Source organism: Sus scrofa, chromosome 15 (assembly GCF_000003025.6).
Source record: "Sus scrofa isolate TJ Tabasco breed Duroc chromosome 15, Sscrofa11.1, whole genome shotgun sequence".
In the NCBI taxonomy this organism is placed as follows: Eukaryota; Metazoa; Chordata; class Mammalia; order Artiodactyla; family Suidae; genus Sus; species Sus scrofa.
Window position 1 is genome coordinate 117,232,272 of NC_010457.5, and position 19,361 is coordinate 117,251,632.

General features: G+C 38.7%; 1 protein-coding gene across 1 annotated transcript in view; it reads right to left on the reverse strand.

The window, feature by feature from the left end:
- The window catches only part of ABCA12 (ATP binding cassette subfamily A member 12), a 206,306-nt gene continuing 199,377 nt past the window's right edge, over nucleotides 12,433–19,361 (reverse strand). The window contains 5 exon segments of the mRNA XM_021074975.1: nucleotides 12,433–13,556; nucleotides 15,143–15,280; nucleotides 16,895–17,000; nucleotides 17,633–17,725; nucleotides 19,255–19,358. Of these exon segments, the coding sequence (XP_020930634.1) occupies nucleotides 13,449–13,556; nucleotides 15,143–15,280; nucleotides 16,895–17,000; nucleotides 17,633–17,725; nucleotides 19,255–19,358 (549 nt within the window). The 3' untranslated portion in view covers nucleotides 12,433–13,448.

Sequence of the window (19,361 nt, forward strand, 5' to 3'; positions counted from 1 at the left end):
TCAGGAATTATGTTAATTCCTTCATTTGTCCATTCATCCACTCATTTATTCAACAGGCACTTATTGTGTTCTGATATGTGCCAAATTGAGCTTAGTTTATAATCTTAAATTGGAATAATTATCTTTTTAAAGACAAGACTATTCTTCATCCTTTTTTGGGAGAATTTAACCTGAAGGGTTAAATTGAAGGAACAGTTTTGTAAAAATTGAAGTTCAGGCTAAGATGGAAATAATTTTGTCAACTAGAGACTTCTGTTGTGATGCTTTTCTCTTTGAAAAGATACTTAAAGGGGACTGGGCTTAATTAAAACCAGTTAAGAGGGTTCCTGGAATCAACAAAATGCAGAACGTTCATCATAAAACTGTTAAGTGAAAATAGTCATCGCGTTATCCGTAGAAAACTTTGCTTTTAGGATTTTTCTTTTAGAAGGCACAATACAAGAAAAAGAGTTTTTACATTTACATTCATTACTGATCTTGATAGCTGAAACCAAGCCATGGCACCAAGAAGATGTCAGTGAGAGCTGGCATTTATGTAGAACTTAACCACAGAGCCTTTTTCAGCACCTTTAACATCCATTCAATCCCCATAACAATTCTGTGCAGTAAGCACTAGCATTATTTTAAACAAGAAAACTGAGTTACAGAAAGGATAAGTAAAATGTCCAAGATCACCCAGATAGGGCAACTGGAAGTGAACTTCCAAACTGAGAGTTGAACCAAGGCAGCTGGTTCAAAGGCTAATCTCTAACCTCAAAGTATGCCGAGGATCAGTAGCAGTGGGCATCCCTGTGAACTCGTTAGAAATGCAGAGTCCTGGGCTCCATGCCAGACCTACTCATCGCCACCTGCATTTTAATAGGATGCCTGAGTGATTCATATGTGCACTTATGTTTAAGAAGCAATTTTCTAATTCTTTGTTTTATAGTGCCTCTCAGATCTGATGGGGTCAATTTTGTGAGCTGCTTATAAAAGTATGGACATAATTAACGTACATGTTGTTGGTAAACATTGGCCATAATGAGGAGCCCAGTCACAGAAGTAAGGTATATTAGATTATTCTCTAACACAATGGTTCTCCAAACTCCTCGAAGATAAGAATCACCTGGATGCTTGTTAATAATAAGAATTACTCCCTGGAGTTCCTGTCGTGGTGCAGTGGTTAATGAATCTGACTAGGAACCATGAGGTTGCAGGTTCGGTCCCTGCCCTTGCTCAGTGGGTTAACCATCTGGCGTTGCCGTGAGCTGTGGTGTAGGTTGCAGATGCGGCTCGGATCCTGCGTTGCTGTGGCTCTGGCGTAGGCCAGCGGCTACAGTTCCGATTCGACCCCTAGCCTGGGAACCTCCATATGCCGTGGGAGAGGCCCAAGAAATAGCAGAAAGACAAAAAAAAAAATAAATAAATAAAAAGAAAAGTAAAGAATTACTCCCTAATCACTGACCTACTAAATCATAATTTTGAGGAGAATGGCTTGGAAAACTGTATTTTTTTTTTTTTAAACAAAGGGCCTTTAGGTAATTTTCATTATGAGGGAAGTTTAGAAATACTGCTCTGAGTTAAGCTTTTCAATCAATAAGTGATGAAGACACAAAATTACTACATCTGAAAACCTGCATCTTGAATGAAAGTGCTATATTATCATGTCTAAAGAAATATAGGTCAGAAGGGAGTTGGTTAGCCAAAGAAGCATTGAAAAGAGCTTCTCAGAGATCAAGCTTTGATGACAGAATTCAGGACTCACTCAGCTCTGATAAGGAAAGTTTCCAGAATCAAGGACATGTCTTTTGAAGGTGTATCCTGCTATGGAGATTGGATGCTTCCGGCTGGAGAAGTCTGATGACATTATGCACTGGAATCATGTAATTAACTCAACTTGCCCGGAGTCTCTGCTCAGCAAGCAACTTTCCAATTAAAGCTTGACTTCCTGGAAAGAGAATATATTGGCTGGGGGTTAGAAAATTTCAGTTCAAGTTCTCATTGTAAATCAATAAACTGGTACTCAGGTTTTACCCATCAGTGTTCTGGACTTTAACGTGAGTCCAACATTGGGAGATATGCCCTTTTATGCCGTTAAGGTATGATTCTGAGCCTGCAGAGCTGAGGTGTGATGACAGGGAATGCCTGTCATTCCTTGTAGGAAAAATCTGCCTGGATAGACCTGCCATAGCCTTTTCCTTTGAAGCTTTTTCTCATTTGCCTTTCTGATTATGATGCCTTTCCTCTGTAGCTCAAGGCATTTATCTGCTCGAGTGTGAGCTGGCAAGACAGTAACTCTGGAGGACAGGGTAATCAGTTTGAATAGATTTGCAAAGTTTCCTTGACTTTCCTCCTTTCATCCCATTTAGTTGATTAACAGTCTAGCCTGGAAAAGTAGGAAGTGAATTCAAAATCACAAGAGTTTTCTTGTAAAGAAAAAAACAACTTCTGTCTTAAGTTTTTCTGTTTATTTGTAGAATGGTGATCAGATGTAGATAAAACTTGCTGGCTTTCTATCCTGGGGAATTAGTATAGAAGAGATGGAAGAGAGAGAGTATGTAAGTGGAGAAAAGAGTGAACATACTGCTAATTTTCTACTCTGAGTTCTGTCTGTGTTAAATATTTATTTATTTATTTATTTATTGTCTTTTTGCTATTTTTTGGGCCGCTTCCCGCGGCATATGGAGATTCCCAGGCTAGGGGTCAAATCGGAGCTGTAGCCACCAGCCTACGCCAGAGCCACAGCAATGCTGGATCCGAGCCGCGTCTGCAACCTACACCACAGCTCACAGCAATGCCAGATCGTTAACCCACTAGCAAGGGCAGGGACTGAACCCGCAACCTCATGGTTCCTAGTCGGATTCGTTAACCACTGCGCCACGACGGGAACTCCTGTGTTAAATATTTATTAAATGATCTTAAAGTGGAAGGTAAGACACTGTATATCACTTTGGAACATGCCACTTCAAAGTAAACTAGACTGCATGGGATGGCACCATAAAGGTGACCTTGGGTCTCAGTGTAGCCACTTTGAGTTGCGTGTGGCTTGTCTCTGACTTGAGAGCAGTGTTCCTAACACGGTATCCACCCTGGCAGGACCAGGTGACCTCTGAGCTAAGGGTGAACTGTGGTACCTGTGGGAGAAATGGAAGATGTCACAGGGTGAGGACGAGTCAGCCAGGAAGTACTACCATACTCTGATCAAACCAAGAAGACCAGGTCACAGGTCGGGTCAGCCTAGGCTTCCATCATTAATCCTAGCAAGGAAAACAGTGCCCAGGGAACAGGGACATTGCCCACCCCAGAGACTATCAGAGGCAGAAGGCATGACCCCTGGCAAACCTGACCCTTTCCTACACTCATTTGGAGACATAAGGTCCCTTTTCTGACATAAGGAGTAATTTCGCTCCAACTGCCACCTATTTCTCTGCATTCTTTCCCGTTACACTCTTAAAAAAGTTAACTATATATGTCATCTCCACTTCCTCTGCTATTTTTTTTTAATTGAACTTATTCCTGAGGCTTTTTCGCTATTATTACACAGAAATGTCTCTTGTCAAGGTCACTCATGAATATGTCAAATCCAACGGTCAGTTTTCAGTTCTTATTTTAATCTACCCAGAATCTGCTCAGACAAGGTCAGCCACGCCCTCCTTTTTAGAAACATTTTTTCTTCTTAGCTTGCATGTTACACTTTATTTTAGGATGTACTTTCTCTACATCAAAAATACTGCAATGCCCCAGGATGCTCTCTTTAGATGGTTTCTCTGCTTTAGACGCACTTATCTCCTTGAATAACCCCATTCAGACTTGTGGTTTGAATTTCCATCTCTATGCCAATGACTTTCACATGTATTTTTTCTAGTATGGACCTTTTCATCCAGATATATAGCTCTATCAATTCACTCAACATTTCCTCTGGATGTCTAATAAGCATCTTAAACTTAATGTGCCTTAAACCCAGCTCTTGCTTTTCCTTCTCAACCTTCCTTTGCCTGTCCAGTTTCCTCATTCTACAATAAATGACAACTCCATTTATCCAGTTTCTCAGGCCAAAGCCCTTGGACTCATTCTTGGCTCTTTTTCTTTCTTAGGCATTTCTCACTAATCTGGAAGCAAGTCCTGTCAGCTATGCCTTCAAAATAGATCCAGAATCTAACCATGTCAGACCATCTCTGTGGCTGCTACCTTTATTCTGCTGTGCTAATTTCCTAGGTTACTCTGACTTCTACTTTGCCTCCCCACAGTCTGTCCTCTACAGCTGCCAGAGTGGTCCTTCAGGCTTGCTAGATCCTGTGATTAAAAAAATGTCGTCAGGACTTGGTTTATTATGCCATTTGTCAGTGCCTCTTGTCTCTGCTTGACTTTATTAAATAGAGGAACTCTTTCTATGTTAAGAACAAGATGTCAGTTGGGACTCCTGGACTCTCTTCCATTCAGTTTAGCAATCCTAAGAAAAGGAAGTATCTGTCTCAAACATTCAAATATTAATTCAAGAATGATTTACTAATTTTACTGGAGTCATGCATCAATTCTAATGAAAGTGGTCATGAGAAATAAGGTATTCTGGCCATCCTGGGTCATGTACCCACACTAACTGCTGGAATGGAGTGGGGCCATAGTCATTGACAGCCTCACAGAGACAGCCTTGAAAAGGAACTAAAGCAGCAAAGGGAAAGAATTTAGATCAGACAAGAAAATATAGCTAGCTACTAGAATTTAATATATTGTGTTTTTTGCTTGAAGAGAGTTATTTAATCCCTTTGATCCTATTTTTCTATCTAGGGGCAATAATGCTTCACAAGGTTGCTATTAGATTCAAATGATTAAATATATATATTATATATATAATTGCTTTGTAAAAAATAAAATTATGTACAGTATTTTATAAATGTTCAATTATTATTAAATTGATATTAGTCCATCAGTGGCTGATAAGGTATGGATAGATACAGAGGATAACCTTTGGTGACTTATTACAATGGCATAGGTGTGGACAAAACTTAACCAAAGGATCAACACCTTAGAGGAAGAAAAGTTGTCTTGAAGACCAGGGTTAATAGAATTGTTAATTGTATGCTGAAGTGAGTAAAGATTAGAGGTACACATATTTTGAGGATTATTTGAGGGAAAAACATTATCAAACAAGGTTGCAATCAAGATGCTGGTCAGGGCTGGGATTCTTATCTGCATGCTCACCCCGGGAAGTGTTTCCAAACTCAGGTGATTGTTGGCAGCACTCAGTTTCTGGAAGGGTGTCACGATGAGGGGCTCAGTTTCTTGCTAGCTGTCAGCTGAAGGCCACCTTAGTTCCTTACGTCTTTTTCGCCAGAGGCAGCCTGAATTCCTTGCCAAGTGGGCTTCCCTAACATGACTTATCTGTTCAAAGCCATGAGAGAGAGAGAGAGAGAGAGAGAGAGAGGCTTGCAAGACGAATATTATAAACTTATGTAAGGTAAACTCCTTTGCCTTATTCTATTGTTAGAAACAGTTCCTGCCCACACTCAAGTTAAGGACATTGATCACTTAAGAACATGCAAATAGGAGGTGAGGATAATTAGGGGCCATCTGAGAGTGTCTGCTATATATGACAGCTTAGTTTCTCTCCTTATATTTGCAAAATAGTAAGTGAAAAAAAATTGCTAACTTTCTGTATTCAGTAGATGATATAGTTTATACTTATAAGTCATGTCACAGCTTCCCTACTCAGGGAGGTTCTTGAAATGTTAGACAGGACACACTTGTGAAGAAAGGTAATAAAGTCTCTCCTTAAATAAATATAAAATATTTAATAAGATAGTCCATACTTTTTCTTCTTTTTTTTTTTTTTTTTTGCTTTTTCGGGCTGCCCTTGAAGCATATGGAGGTCTCCAGGCTAGGGGGCGAATTGGAGCTTTAGCCACCAGCCTTTGCCACAGCCACAGCAATGCCAGATCCCAGCTGTGTCTGTGACCTACACCACAGTTCACAGCAACGCAGGATCCTTAACCCACTGAGGGAGGCCAGGCATTGAACCTGCGTCCTCATGGAGCTAGTCAGATTCGCTTCCACTGAGCCATGACAGGGACTCCAGGTAATCCATACTTTAATTTCATTATTAAGAAAGAGTTTGGGGAAGACCTCCACAACGGGAGAATACTTTTGAAGTTCTATTTGAGATGGGCATCAGAAAAGGTCTTAAAGTAGTTAGTATAAAAAGAACATTCCCTCACTTAGTTAATGTGTGTTACTGCATTTTATGAAAGAATCTGACAAAAAGTTGCAGGAATTTTCTGGAGTTTTATCTGAGGTTTTCCTTTGGTAAGACTTCCCATTTATTTCCTTCTTAAACTATAATGTGGACATCTTGCTTATAGTATTTTAGTCCAATAATATTTAGTTAATAAATAATAATAAGTATCTTCATGTAGTGACTGAATGTTTTAGATAAAGGAAAGATCTTCTCCGATAGTGCTGAATATTTCTTTTGTGCTGCTTATTGCAACTTTTGTCTTTGAGAAAGATTTTGGTTTGCAACTCTAAAGAGTTGCCAAGAGTGGTAGTTTCAGTGAGGGGCTTTCCGTTTTTCACTAGAGGTTTCTCAATGAAATCCAGGCAACAAGAATTGCAAATTCCTTTGAGGTGTTGAAAGACACATTTTGGACATAACTTATTTAGGGCATAGACCATTTCATAGCGCTGGCTTCATTATACTGGGAGTTTTGCTTCATTTGAATGGAATAATACAACATAAAAATGGAAATAGATATAAAATGAGAAAAGAAATCAAAGAAGTTAAATAACAAAATTACTGTACTAAAAACAACAATATCCCAGGAAGTATAAAGTCTTTTGAGTTAAAACAAGAATAACTAGTTAGTAAATCTTTGTAGGTCTACTTGACATGGTTGGGTTTCTTTGTGAGGAATTTCAGAGGGAATAGGATGGAAGACTAGAGTTCTTCCTGAGGTTTTCTTGGGGAAAAGCATAGTTAGGGTCAGAGTCTTCTTGTTCTTGCCAGAGGTCTCTACTGCAGTGGTCATGAAAGCAGTTAATTGGGTGCAAACAGAGACAGTGGTTTCCTTGTCTTGTTGACATAGCCATAAATACAGCTCATGCCTAAATTATTAGGGAACTTAAGTATCTAAGTCAAAAGGTTTTTTTTTTTTTTTTTTTTTTTTTTTTTTTCCTAGGGGGAATTCTATGTCATAAAATAGTCTCTGGAGTCAAATTTACTTTTTTGTTTATTATTATTAAGATAATTATTTTTTCCAAACTTCAGTGTCCTTGTCAATAAAAAGGGCCTTATAAATTGAAAGTATGTTGTGAGAATTAAATAAAAATCAAATAGATGTGGCAAACTTGACCTAGTCTTTCACACATAAGGAATTCTCAGTAAGTCATAGCTGCTGTTATTTTAGCTATAACTGTGCCTTTACCTTCGTTTTTCCACTTGTACAATGGGAGTGACTAAGCATAACTCTATATTGGTGAAGGTATTTTCTTTTAAATAGCATTTTTATTTTCGTATTTTTGAACAAATGCCATATCAGGCAATACTATTAATAACATAATGGTATGTTCAAAATGCTTGGCATTTTGATGAAATGTGCTTTATGTAGAAATAACATTTAAATGTAAAATGTTTGGTCATCTGCACGTTTTTCCCCCAGCAGTTATCATTAAATTGTAATAGCTTGTCTTCTAGAGCTAAAACAAATGTAATTGCAAAAAATTCAAAGCAAAAATTATGAAAATATTTCAAAATTGAAATAGACTTCTTTTGTCCCTCAAAGATTTGTTGAGCAACATGTTGGTACCGTGCCGGGTATGACAGATTCAGTGATGGAAGAATAACAGGTTCTCTACTCTTAGGAACTCAGAGCGTAATGGGAAGTGAAAGACAGTATGAGATGATTATAATGCAACAGGGAAACGCATCTGCAGAGGCCTGCACAGAATGTTTTTGTAATGAGGATAGAACAATGAACTCTGCCTGAGGCTCTCTGGGAAGATTTCTTTAAAGAAAATACACAAGGGAAGGGTGAAAAAGAAGGGGAGTTTCTAGATAAAAGCTAAACTGGAATAGGGAAGAGCTCTTTCAAGAGGACAGAGTAGTGTGAGCAAAGTGACATGGAGAGTGAGAAAAGATCTGTCAAAGTGGAAAATAGCAAGAAATTCATTGAAGTTGAGCAAAGACTACATGAGGAAGAGAGGCAGATGCGTTGGGGGCTGGATTATTAAATGCTCTGTGGATCAGTTAAGGAGTTTGCACTTTGTTCTACATATTACGGAAAATTAGTCTGGGTTTATAGGCAAGTGGGTGATAAGACTACCTCTGTAACAAATGATGCCAAAGGAGGTGTTCCCATCGTGGCTCAGCAGAAACGAATCTGATTGTTATCCATGAGGACGCAGGATTCCTGGCCTCTTAAGCTCAGTGGGTTAAGGATCCACTGCTAAGATGAAGCTGTGGTGCAGGTTGCAGACGCAACTGGGATCTGGTATTGAACAGCTCTGATTCAACCCCTAGCTGGAGAACCTCCCTATGCTTCAGATGCAGCCCTAAAAAGACAAAAACAAACAAACAAAAATCCAAAGGAAATAGTATCATTCCCTTTTAGCTTGATGTTATCATACTTAAAAACTTATGTTGCGAAGCTTACCTTAATGAAGCAAGCAGCCTCCCAGGGACCCGAGGGGGTAGGAGGTTCCAATCACCCCCACCTCACCCAGGAGGCCATTTGCAGTTGTCTAGGGAATTATCATCTCTGAGAAGAAAAATGGGATCCTTCAGGCGGAAAGCATATTTGGAGAAGGTAGTTATACATATAATTTTTCCATTTTTTCTTCTGATTTTGTGCCAAAAGCTTAATATTTTGAAAATCAGGTTTTACAGGTGAAGTGAATATTGCCATAATCTTCAGAGGTAATCCAGGTAACTCATATTTAAAAGCAGATTCTGTACAGTTTATCCAGACTAGAGGCAGTCTTCTGAGAACTGGAAATTCTCTATAAACATTTCTCTACTATGGAGAAACCCAATGGGATGTGGGTTCAAATAGTTTTTTAATGTATATTCCTTACTTATATGTAAACATGCACCATGACACTCTTATACAGTACATCTTTACAGACAAAAAGACAAAGAAGAAGTAAGTGTGCCGGAATGTACAAAAGCAAAGCATTAGAGTTCTGATTTCAAAGAAGGTATCAGAATCCTCCTCTTCTAGTGGATTCATTGTAATATCTGTATTATGGAATCAGCATTGGCTTTCCTTTTTCTTTTCCATAAATAAATCATCTAATGGGAAACTTCACTGCATTTCAGAGATTTAAATACAATAACAATGCTTGGTTTCCATATCAACCATGCTAGCTTCTCTTTTGTTTCTCATTATTTACTTATTTATCCATTTAACCAACAAATGTTTATTGACTGCCCCAAATATTTATTGTGTGTGCAGGTACTGATGGGAAAACCAGGAAGATCAAAGTAGATGTTCTGTCCTCACAGAGCTTCATGTCTAAAGAGGGCAAGGAACACTAAATAGACACTCAAGTAAAAGGGCAGTCACTGTCATCTAGGGGCCAGCTTGGACTTCCCTGCCTATTGAGAGGTAGATAAGATTGGCTAGAATGCCCCCGATCCACATCCTGGAGGATCAGAAGCTTTGCTCAGCACATACCTGGACCTCTCTGTCTCGTAGTCTCCTCTCCCGCCAGGCTTCTGCTCCATCATGAGGTAGTCATGGTTCTGCATCTCTTTCAAAGAAAACATTAATACAGCCCTTCCTCAGTTTTCCCCAGACACTCATTCACTTAAAGCTTTTGTAATGCCACTAACTTTAATCAAGATTTAGGAGGTAGGAGGAGTTCCTGTCGTGCCTCAGTGATTAACGAATCTGACTAATATCCATGAGTACGATCCCTGGCCTCGCCCAGTGGGTTAAGGATCAGGTATTGCTGTGAACTGTGGTGTAGGTTGTAGATGTGGCTTGGATCCCACATTGCTGTGGCTGTGGCATAGGCCAGCAGCTACAGCTCTGATTAGACCCCTAGCCTGGGAACCTCCATGTGCTGTGAGTGCAGCCCTAGAAAGCCAAAAAAAAAGACTTAGGGGTAGGAGGGCAGTCCCCAGCATGGCTGCACAGAAACTGAATGTGAAAAATGCACTTGGATATTCATGGTTTTATTTATTTTTTAATTTTTTTTATAGTTAAAAAATTCATAATACCAACATTGAAGAAAGTAAATAGGCGAGATTAATCTGAAATACTATCATTTCAATATGTAATCAATATAAAAATAATGAGATAGTTTACATTTTTTCATACCGTCTTTAAAATCCAGTGTGGGGGAGATATTCATGGTTTTAAAAGTCCTCTCAACCACCCAGATTGCTCACCGGACTTCCATCTCTTCAATACTCAGCCTTCTACCATCTCGCTGGTTCCTCCTTCACTGTGCTTTCCTTCCTACAATTGCTCAGAAGCAAGCCAGCAACCAATTACTACAATAACAAACAAAATGAACAATAAAATATCCTTTTATTATTTCATGGAGACTGACCTTTTTTTTTTGGTTGTTTGGACTCCAGAAGACACCCATCCTCTCAGAGCTTCTATACCAAAAAGCTTATTATATTCAACAAGGATGTTTTCTATCCTAAAAGAAATTCTGTTGTCATCTGTTAAGATATATATACTGTTAGTCTGAATATATTAAAAATTAGGATGCATGCCCTAACAGAAAAATAGGAAAGATAATATAGTTTAGGACAGGAGGATTGGATTTCAGTTGAGAAAGTAGGGAAGGAGAGCTTCTTTGAGGAAGAATCACATTTTGAAGAATGTTAGCTAGGCATAAATTGTGGGGGAAGAGCATTTCAAGCAGGGGGACATATGAAAATATGTGCAGAGGTTTGGAGATAGGAAGGAGTTTGGTGCTCTGGAAGAATCAAAAAGTGGCCAGCATGGCTACATCTTAAAAAGGAAAAGGAGACACAAAGGGATCGGAGTTCCCGTGGTGGCTCGGCGGAAATGAACCTGACCAGTATCCATGAGGATGCAGGTTCGATCCTTGGCCTCACTCAGTGGGTTAAGGATCTGGTGTTGCAGGGAGCTGTGGTGTAGGTTGAAGACATGGCTTGGGTCTGGCGTTGCTGTGGCTGTGGCTCAGGACAGCAGCTGCAGCTCAAACTTGACCCCTAGCCTGGGAACCTCCATGTACCCATGTGCGGGGAGCCGAGAAGATGCGGGGACTCAAAAAAAGGACCTTGCCTGACGGCAGAAAAACCTGAAGGCAGGTTCCTAACCAAGGAAGGGAGCTCACCTGAACGGTACAAGCCAAAAGCGGGCTTCTGGTCAGGATGAAAGCCTGCCTGTATGGTACAAGCCGAGGGCAGGCCTCAGGTTACACAGCTCTCATTCTGATGTTGATTGGGAAGAATTGGGGCTTTCCTGGGAAAACAATTTCCATGTTTGCACCAGAGAACATGGATTGTTTCTCAGGTGACCTAGTCTTTCCTGTTGTTTTATTTGTTATTCAGTTTTTCCTCAGTCTTTCTTGATTATTTACTTATTATTCTTATTTTCCATTCTTAATTTCCTGTGGTGATTTGTGATTTAACAAAATTACAACAATAATATAATAAGAATTTCATCCTGAAGGACTTTCCCCTATTTAAATCCAAATTAATTAAAACATAGTGTTCATCTACTAACTAGTTACACAGTAAACTTTAGAGTTAGGATTTTAATGAGGTTCACAGAAGTTAAACATATATTATTTATGACCAAAAGACACCTAGCTATGAGTTATAGAAGCTTTTAAGTGATAGCTAGTTAAGTTGGTTTATATTTTCTTACACTGTCTCCTTGCCATAACGCTTTAAAGATAAGCACCGGTCTAAAAACAAGATTTGTGAATGCCAATTCTTGTGTCTGTGACCTCTTCAACTTGTGAAGACTGGCTGGCCATGGGATGATTTGTACTGAGTCTCCTCCTTCCCACATGATGTATTGTACCTAATTGCCCTTAAATTGTACTCACTAAATTTAGTTAAGATAAAGATCTTAGAACGTGATGTTTAGCTGCTGTACCATGTAAAAGTTAACCAATGTACTTTTAACACTACGATGTAATCTGTAGTTAGAAACTGTCTATATAATCAACCACTTATGCCAATAAAATTTGAGCAGTCCAGCGCCCTGAAAGAAGGGACAAAGAGGCTGTCTCTGTTGCAAAAGCCAACTCGCATCCCTCTCCTTCAGGAAAAGTGTACATTCTCTGGCCACCGGAGCTGGCCTCCGGCACCCATGGGTGTGACAATGAAAAAAAAAAAAAAAAAAGAAGAAGAAAAGAAAGGGATGAAGGTGGAGACATAAGCAGGGGCCAGATCCCGTGGGACCACATGATTCCAATTTTAGGTTCCTGGCTCTTCTGTAACAAATGAAATGACTTCATGAATTATTTTTTTACTAAATTTTGATTTTATTGACGTTTAAAATGGAAACAGTTCTGTCAAAGCTGGCAAACTTACACACAAACGCACACACACATATTATATAAACCACCTTCCCTGAGGGCCATATAATTGGCATTATTACAAAGTCCATTTTATAGCCATATATATGATTCTAGGTCAGCTGGGTAATTAGATGAAAATTATCTTCATATTCATTTCCCCTCCACAGGAATGTTGCTTGCAGAGAGTCCTAGAATATGAGGCTTCTGCAAGAGCTTAAAAAAATGTTGTCTGCCAGCAGCACATGAATTCTCTCTGGTCTTTCAGGATTTGCATCTGCCCAGCTGACATGCCCATTTCCCCCCAAGAACAAGCAGCTTCTAGCTCTGCCCTGCGCCTTACTATGGCAAGGCACTGCAGTAGAACATCCAAGTTCTGTTTACCACCAGGGTAAACTGCCCTTCTGCAGCGTTCTGGGAGAAGGCATTCTGGGGCATCAGTATGTCCTCGTGTATTTACAGGTACTGAAAATGACACACACACACATTCTAGACATTGTGCCCACTCCTTACTGCTGATGTTAATTTGGCTTTTGGCACTTTACACATCACAATAGATTCATGTATTCATGATTATGTTCATTCCGTTATTTCTGAAAATAAATTATTTTCTTTGCTCTCCATATTCTTCCTACCCGTGACAACCTTCCTTTTCTTCTCCACTCTTACTTTTCATCTACTAATAACCATGCCTTTTAAGCTGCCTTTTTATTGAAAGTAATAAATTAAGACATTCAGGTAGTTTCACCTTTGCATAATAATCAACAACATATGCACTAGCATGCTCACAGTGTTGAGTAGACAGGAATTCATTTCAGTAGCAACAGGCTAGCCTTACAGAACTGTAACTTTACAATACAATAACTTTAAAATTAAGATACTTTAAGTAAGTTGTATCTTCTGTGGCTCTTCCTCAAAATGAAGCCATTGGCCATTTGCTGAGATTGAGTTTGCTGGAGGCACTAAGACTCTAGCCCGTCATCCTGTGAGTCAATGCTTATGGTGGAACTTTGGCTACTGGTATCGGCAGTTTCATAGCACTTTTGGTCTTTGGCAAAGTTGATGAAAACCTGATTTTTCAAGGGAAATAAAGCCATTAGTACTTGGTAAACCAAAGGAAAAAATAAGGTGAATTCCCACACACATACACACACACGTGCACACAATGCGAGAGCAAATAAGAAGACAACTAGATTTCACAGGGGCATGCCCAAACATACACACGCACTCTCACTAGCAGTCCTTCCTTCAGATATTGAAATTTAACTGGGGTCTGAAAATAATATCTATATCTACAACTATAACTACATTTACAATAAAAATATAAATCTAAAGTGATAATTGAATATATTCAGCCAAATATTTGCATATATATGATCTGCAACAATATCTTCCAAGTATAAACAAGCAGCCCAACCCAAGCCCTTATCAAATGTTCGTATGATGCTGCTGTTTGAGAAATTTCACTAGTTTTAAGAGTTAATGCGCGAAAATAAAATTTGTATAGAAAGCTCACATTAACATTACGTTCAGTCAACTGATTATTTAACAGGCAGTCCTTTATGACTTTGTTTAAAATCATTAATTCTATTAGTCATAGATTCATCCAGAAAGTATAGTCTATTTTGTGCCAGACCTGATGCTCGCTATTGGTTACAAGTCAAGGGATAAATCTTTTGTGTTGGCAAAGCTATAATTTTCTTAACTCCCCATAAAAAATTGTCTATAACATGCAGCATTATTCAGAGGCCTCTATAGCCTCACTTTCAGATCCATTCCAGTGACAAGTACAATCAAATGTTCTATATATCAGATTAGTTGAACTGTATAAAACTAAAACAGTGCAAAGATGACGAAGGATGCCCTATGAAGCCTCGAGTTATTGAATATAAATATAATTAAGACAGATGAATGAAACAAACGAATGCTGCATTTACCATTCTGGTTGCCTGAATCTAATAGAGCTAAGGCTTTGGCACCATATTCTCACTAGATATTCTCACCCTCCCCTAATCCAGGGAGCCAATCAATAGAAATGTTATTTAAGAAACCTACCAAGGAGAAAATAAGGAAAGTATTAACAGCTATTTGTTTTGTAGGTGAAAATAATTATTGCTTTACATGTTCATGTAACTGATGGGTACAGATGTCTTATAGAAGGAAAAAAACTTCTTTTCTCCATAAAAAATAGTTAATGCTTTTCACATTTTTTTTGAACATCTCAAAATGCACTTAAGAATAAATTAAGCTAAGTTTTTCAGGTACAAAATTGGATATTGCTTCAATTAAAAACAAATTGAATGCCATTAAAAAGCAATAATCAGGAGTTCCCGTTGTGGCTCAGTGGTTAATGAATCCGACTAGGAACCATGAGGTTGCGGGTTCGATCCCTGGGCTTGCTCAGTGGGTTAAGGATCCAGTGTTGCCATGAGCTGTGGTGTAGGTCGCAGACATGGCTCGGATCCTGTGTTGCTGTGGCTCTGGTGTAGGCCAGCGGCTACAGCTCCGATTCAACCCCTAGCCTGGGAACCTCCATATGCCGTGGGAGCGGCCCAAGCAATGGTAAAAAGACAGAAAAAAAAAAAAAAAAAGCAATAATCAGAAGGTATAACAATTCATGTGATGTTGTACATATGGATCATGGTATCCAACTTACCTCCTCCAGAGTAGTCTGACTCACTAAGAAATTTGTGATATTTAAAGCAGTCTTATTGGTTTCCAGCAAATCAAAAATGTTTGCTACTCCTCCTGCTGTGACCGGTACATGATACTCTAGCATGCTGAGGTGCTGATCCTGTGGGAACCAAAGGGAAAAATGTATTTATCAATGTTTGGTAATACAGGCTTGACTAGACATAACTTAACCAAGAGCTCAGAATATACTGAAATTCATTCCACTGAAAACGATACTACAGTGTAAATAAAGGGTATGTTTTGAAACTAACAGCATTCGAAGATGAGGTAAAAAGTTTCACGAATGTCACAGAGAAAACAAATTAAAAAGCTAATGAAAATTCCAAAACATTCTACATTCATGCACACTTATAAAGTCATTATAGCGTTGACTATAAAAAAATATTGTGGAATGGAATTGCAGATGTCAGAGGATGCTTAGCTGATATAAGCTTTTTCAGAGATCATTTTTAGAAATTCCATTGTTTTAAATGTTAGAATTGTTATAAAAGACTAAGGATTGGCTATTCAATTTATATTGGCCAAAGTTGCCAGATTTCAAAAGCATTGTCTAGGAGGCATTTCATTTAAATAATGCCACACTCTTTCTTAACTCAATCTAAAATTCTTTAAAAAATTCTTTTCAGGAGTTCCCGTCGTGGCGCAGTGGTTAACGAATCCGACTAGGAACCATGAGGTTGCGGGTTCGACCCCTGCCCTTGGTCTGTGGGTTAAGGATCCGGTGTTGCCGTGAGCTGTGGTATAGGTTGCAGATGTGGCTCGGATCCCGCGCTGTGGCTCTGGCGTAGGCCGGAGGCTACAATTCCGATTTGACCCCTAGCCTGGGAACCTCCATATGCCGCGGGAGTGGCCCTAGAAATGGCAAAAAGACAAAAAGACAAAAAAAAAAAAAAAAAAAATCTTTTCAATTTACTTAGTTCACAGTATTACCATAAACTTAGAAATCTATTCTTATTTCCTTGGAGTATCTTTAACACCTTGCTTTTCTGAAGCAGTTTCTCTTCATCACACCATACCTGCTTTCCTTTTACACTATCATTTGGTATAATCATCTTGTATAAGTTACCTGCACATCAAAGATGCTATAATGACAACTTTTTCAAGTGCACTTAAATATGTACTATGTGAGATTTATATGCATATATCTGTGTGTGTTCATCCTGTTGATATACATATCTGCAAGATGAAATTAATTGAGCAATGTTTCAGCTAGCAAGGGATTTAAGAACACAATTTCCAAGCAACTCTGCTCAAAACTTTGTGTGCTTATCTTTCAAATGAGGAAAGCAGAGGAGATAATCTCTTCTAGCTGTGACATTTTGGAACAACTCTGTAATTTTTTTATTCTAGGAAGAAATACCCTCGGTCATACGTATCTGTCATCCCTCAGTTCCGAAACATATATGACTAATAAACTAGTTAAGTATACAAATTGAAAACTAATACAATATGGTCATAAAGTCTTTGTGACGAAGAAATAAAGGTATGTAAAAGGACTGTGTTACTCTTAAGTACCTACAAAAATATATAGCTACTTTGAAGATTTTATTTTCATACTAACTATGCTTCAGAGTATCTTAAGCATCTTGAACTAATAAATATATTAAGACAAATAATAAAGCTATGGTCACCTTGAAATAAATAAACATCCACTAAGATATTAGATTATGACTGTCAAAACCAGTCAAGATAAAAAGGCAGGGCAGTCTCTTACTTTTAAGTATGTTTTTGGAAAGTGCAGCTGCATGAACCTTGTGAGGGCCTCCATGCTCACTTTGGTATTCTTCAAGTGAACTTTGACAGTAAATCCTCGTCCAAACCTAGAAAGAAGTGCAAAATATGACATGAGTTATGTTTTGCTGAAAGAGCTCCCTGGAATTCTAGATAATGAAACAAGACCCAAGCCGACCATTATAGTCCCTTTTCCTGTAGAAAGACTATCATTTTGCCATAAAAGTTCGGGACATGTTGCAAAGTGGAAACAGTACACTGCCATGACTTTTTCTTTATTTCTACCACTATACAAAATCAGATCTTTTGGACAAAAGCTGCTTTAGAAAAGAAAATATAAAATCTTGGCTTTCTTTGGAATCCATGAATTAGTAACTGATATCAATTTCTGGGGCTTAAATACTTTCTAATTTAAAACAAAGAAGATCTTGAGAGGCAAGTTATTGGAGATTTGGTGTCAACTGTAAAGATTCAAGTCACTGAGGTTTTTAAAAATAAACAATACATCAACAGGCTATTTATTAAAAAAAATTCAATCCTCAGTATGATAAATTAACTTTAAGATGAGTCAATGCTTGAGTCAAGCATGAGTCAAATGCTTCTCTATTCCAGTTTTACTACACATTGCAAGATAGGCTGCTGAGATAATCTTTGAAGGCGAGTATGGTACTGTGGGATTGACTATGCTACCCATGTATGAAAGAACGCATTTGTTCTTCACCTGCTCTTAATATGCTGCAATGATCCAATACATTGGAACCTTCCATTCACCATAATGGCCAACCTGGTACAGAGAGCTTCACATTCTTCCATGCTGAAAAGACAGAATCACATCAGCATTCTGAGCACAGAAAACTGGGTTTTAAGTTCACAAGCATAGGCTTAACTTTTTCATTATGGCACCTAAGAAATACTGTTTGAACTCCCTAAAATGTCTTTTCCCCCCTGGCCAGGAACAACAAAACAAGCCACAGCAAAGCGGATCGAGCCGCTCTGCACCTACACACAGCTCACAGCACGCCGATCGTTAACCACTGAGCAAGGCAGGACGAACCCGCAACCTCATGTTCTAGTCGATTCGTTAACCACTGCGCACGACGGAATCCAAAAAAATCTTTTAATGTAAATTAAATGTCTTCACATAGAGTTTACGACTGTTTCTTCTCAAATTTGAGGCCGTCTCTCTTATCTGGAAAGCCCATTTTATCAATCACAGTATTTCTTGTAAGTGCTTTGAAACTTTGACTCAAGAACTACATTTTGGCACATTTTGTTTCCAAAATAATATTAGGCTTATTAGGCTTTTTTCATTATGCCTTATACTCCATATTCGGTTGGCTTTTTTTTTTTTTTTTGTATTGTAACTAGTTAACCTGTAATTGATTACATAATTCTAATTTCTTGGACTATGATAACTGAAGGCAATCTTAGGTATCACCATGTCCACTTAATATGAAAGTTAATGGAAATTAAATAATTGGCTTCAGGACATACAGCGTGCTAGGGTAAGGCTAGAATATAGGATGTAAACAAGTCTCTTGATTCTAAACATATCTAGTCCTTTTAATACTATATGATAATTATACTGAAAGGATGAACCTTTCAAGGTCAACTTATTAAAAAGGCATAGATAAAATGCATTAGTAGTAGAATTCCTGCTGTGCTCCAACAGGATCAGCGGCGTCTCTGCAATGGGTTAAAGGATCCTTTGTTGCCATAATTGCAGCTTGGATCTGGTCCATGGCCCGCCTGGGGGAGGCCAAACAAAGAAAAAAAAGAAAGAAGATGCTTTGGTAGCTTTTTTACTTAATTGTTTGGAAGGGCCTACTTCATGGAGGAACTATTTCTTAAAGGACTAGTAGGATTAGAAATTGTAGGGTTTGTGAAAAGACCAACTCCAGGAGAAAGCACAGCTGAAGAAAGGGCAGGGTGATGCAAGGGGGCAGTGAGTGTCTGTAGAACTGGGAGTCGCTCAGACTGACTGATAAGAGAGGGTTTCGTAGTGAAAAATACGGGAAATTCAGATGAGGCCACATAATAAAAGGCCTTGCATCCTAAGCTGAGGGATGCTGAACTATATGTGATAGGTAATAGGGAGTCGTAGTTGAGTTAGGAGGGCCATAAGTAACCAGAAATTTGTTTTTTAAAAGATTGCTTAGGCCCTGTTCCACCAGAGGAGCAGGAGTCTCACCACGGTACCTTTCTGACTTGCTCCCATGACTATGAGAACAAAATAGTTCAATTGCGGACATTCATAATCGATGTACATTGCACAGGATTACCTTTCCCCGTCTATCATCCTAACATTGTGTCATCTGATTACAGTTCCCACACTCTATTTACCTGTGAGAAGTGAGTATGACTGAGCATTTATTTTGCACTTCTTCTGAAATGATCTTCCAGAGGTGCCGTTTTGACTTAGGATCCATCCCAGAGCTTGGCTCATCCTT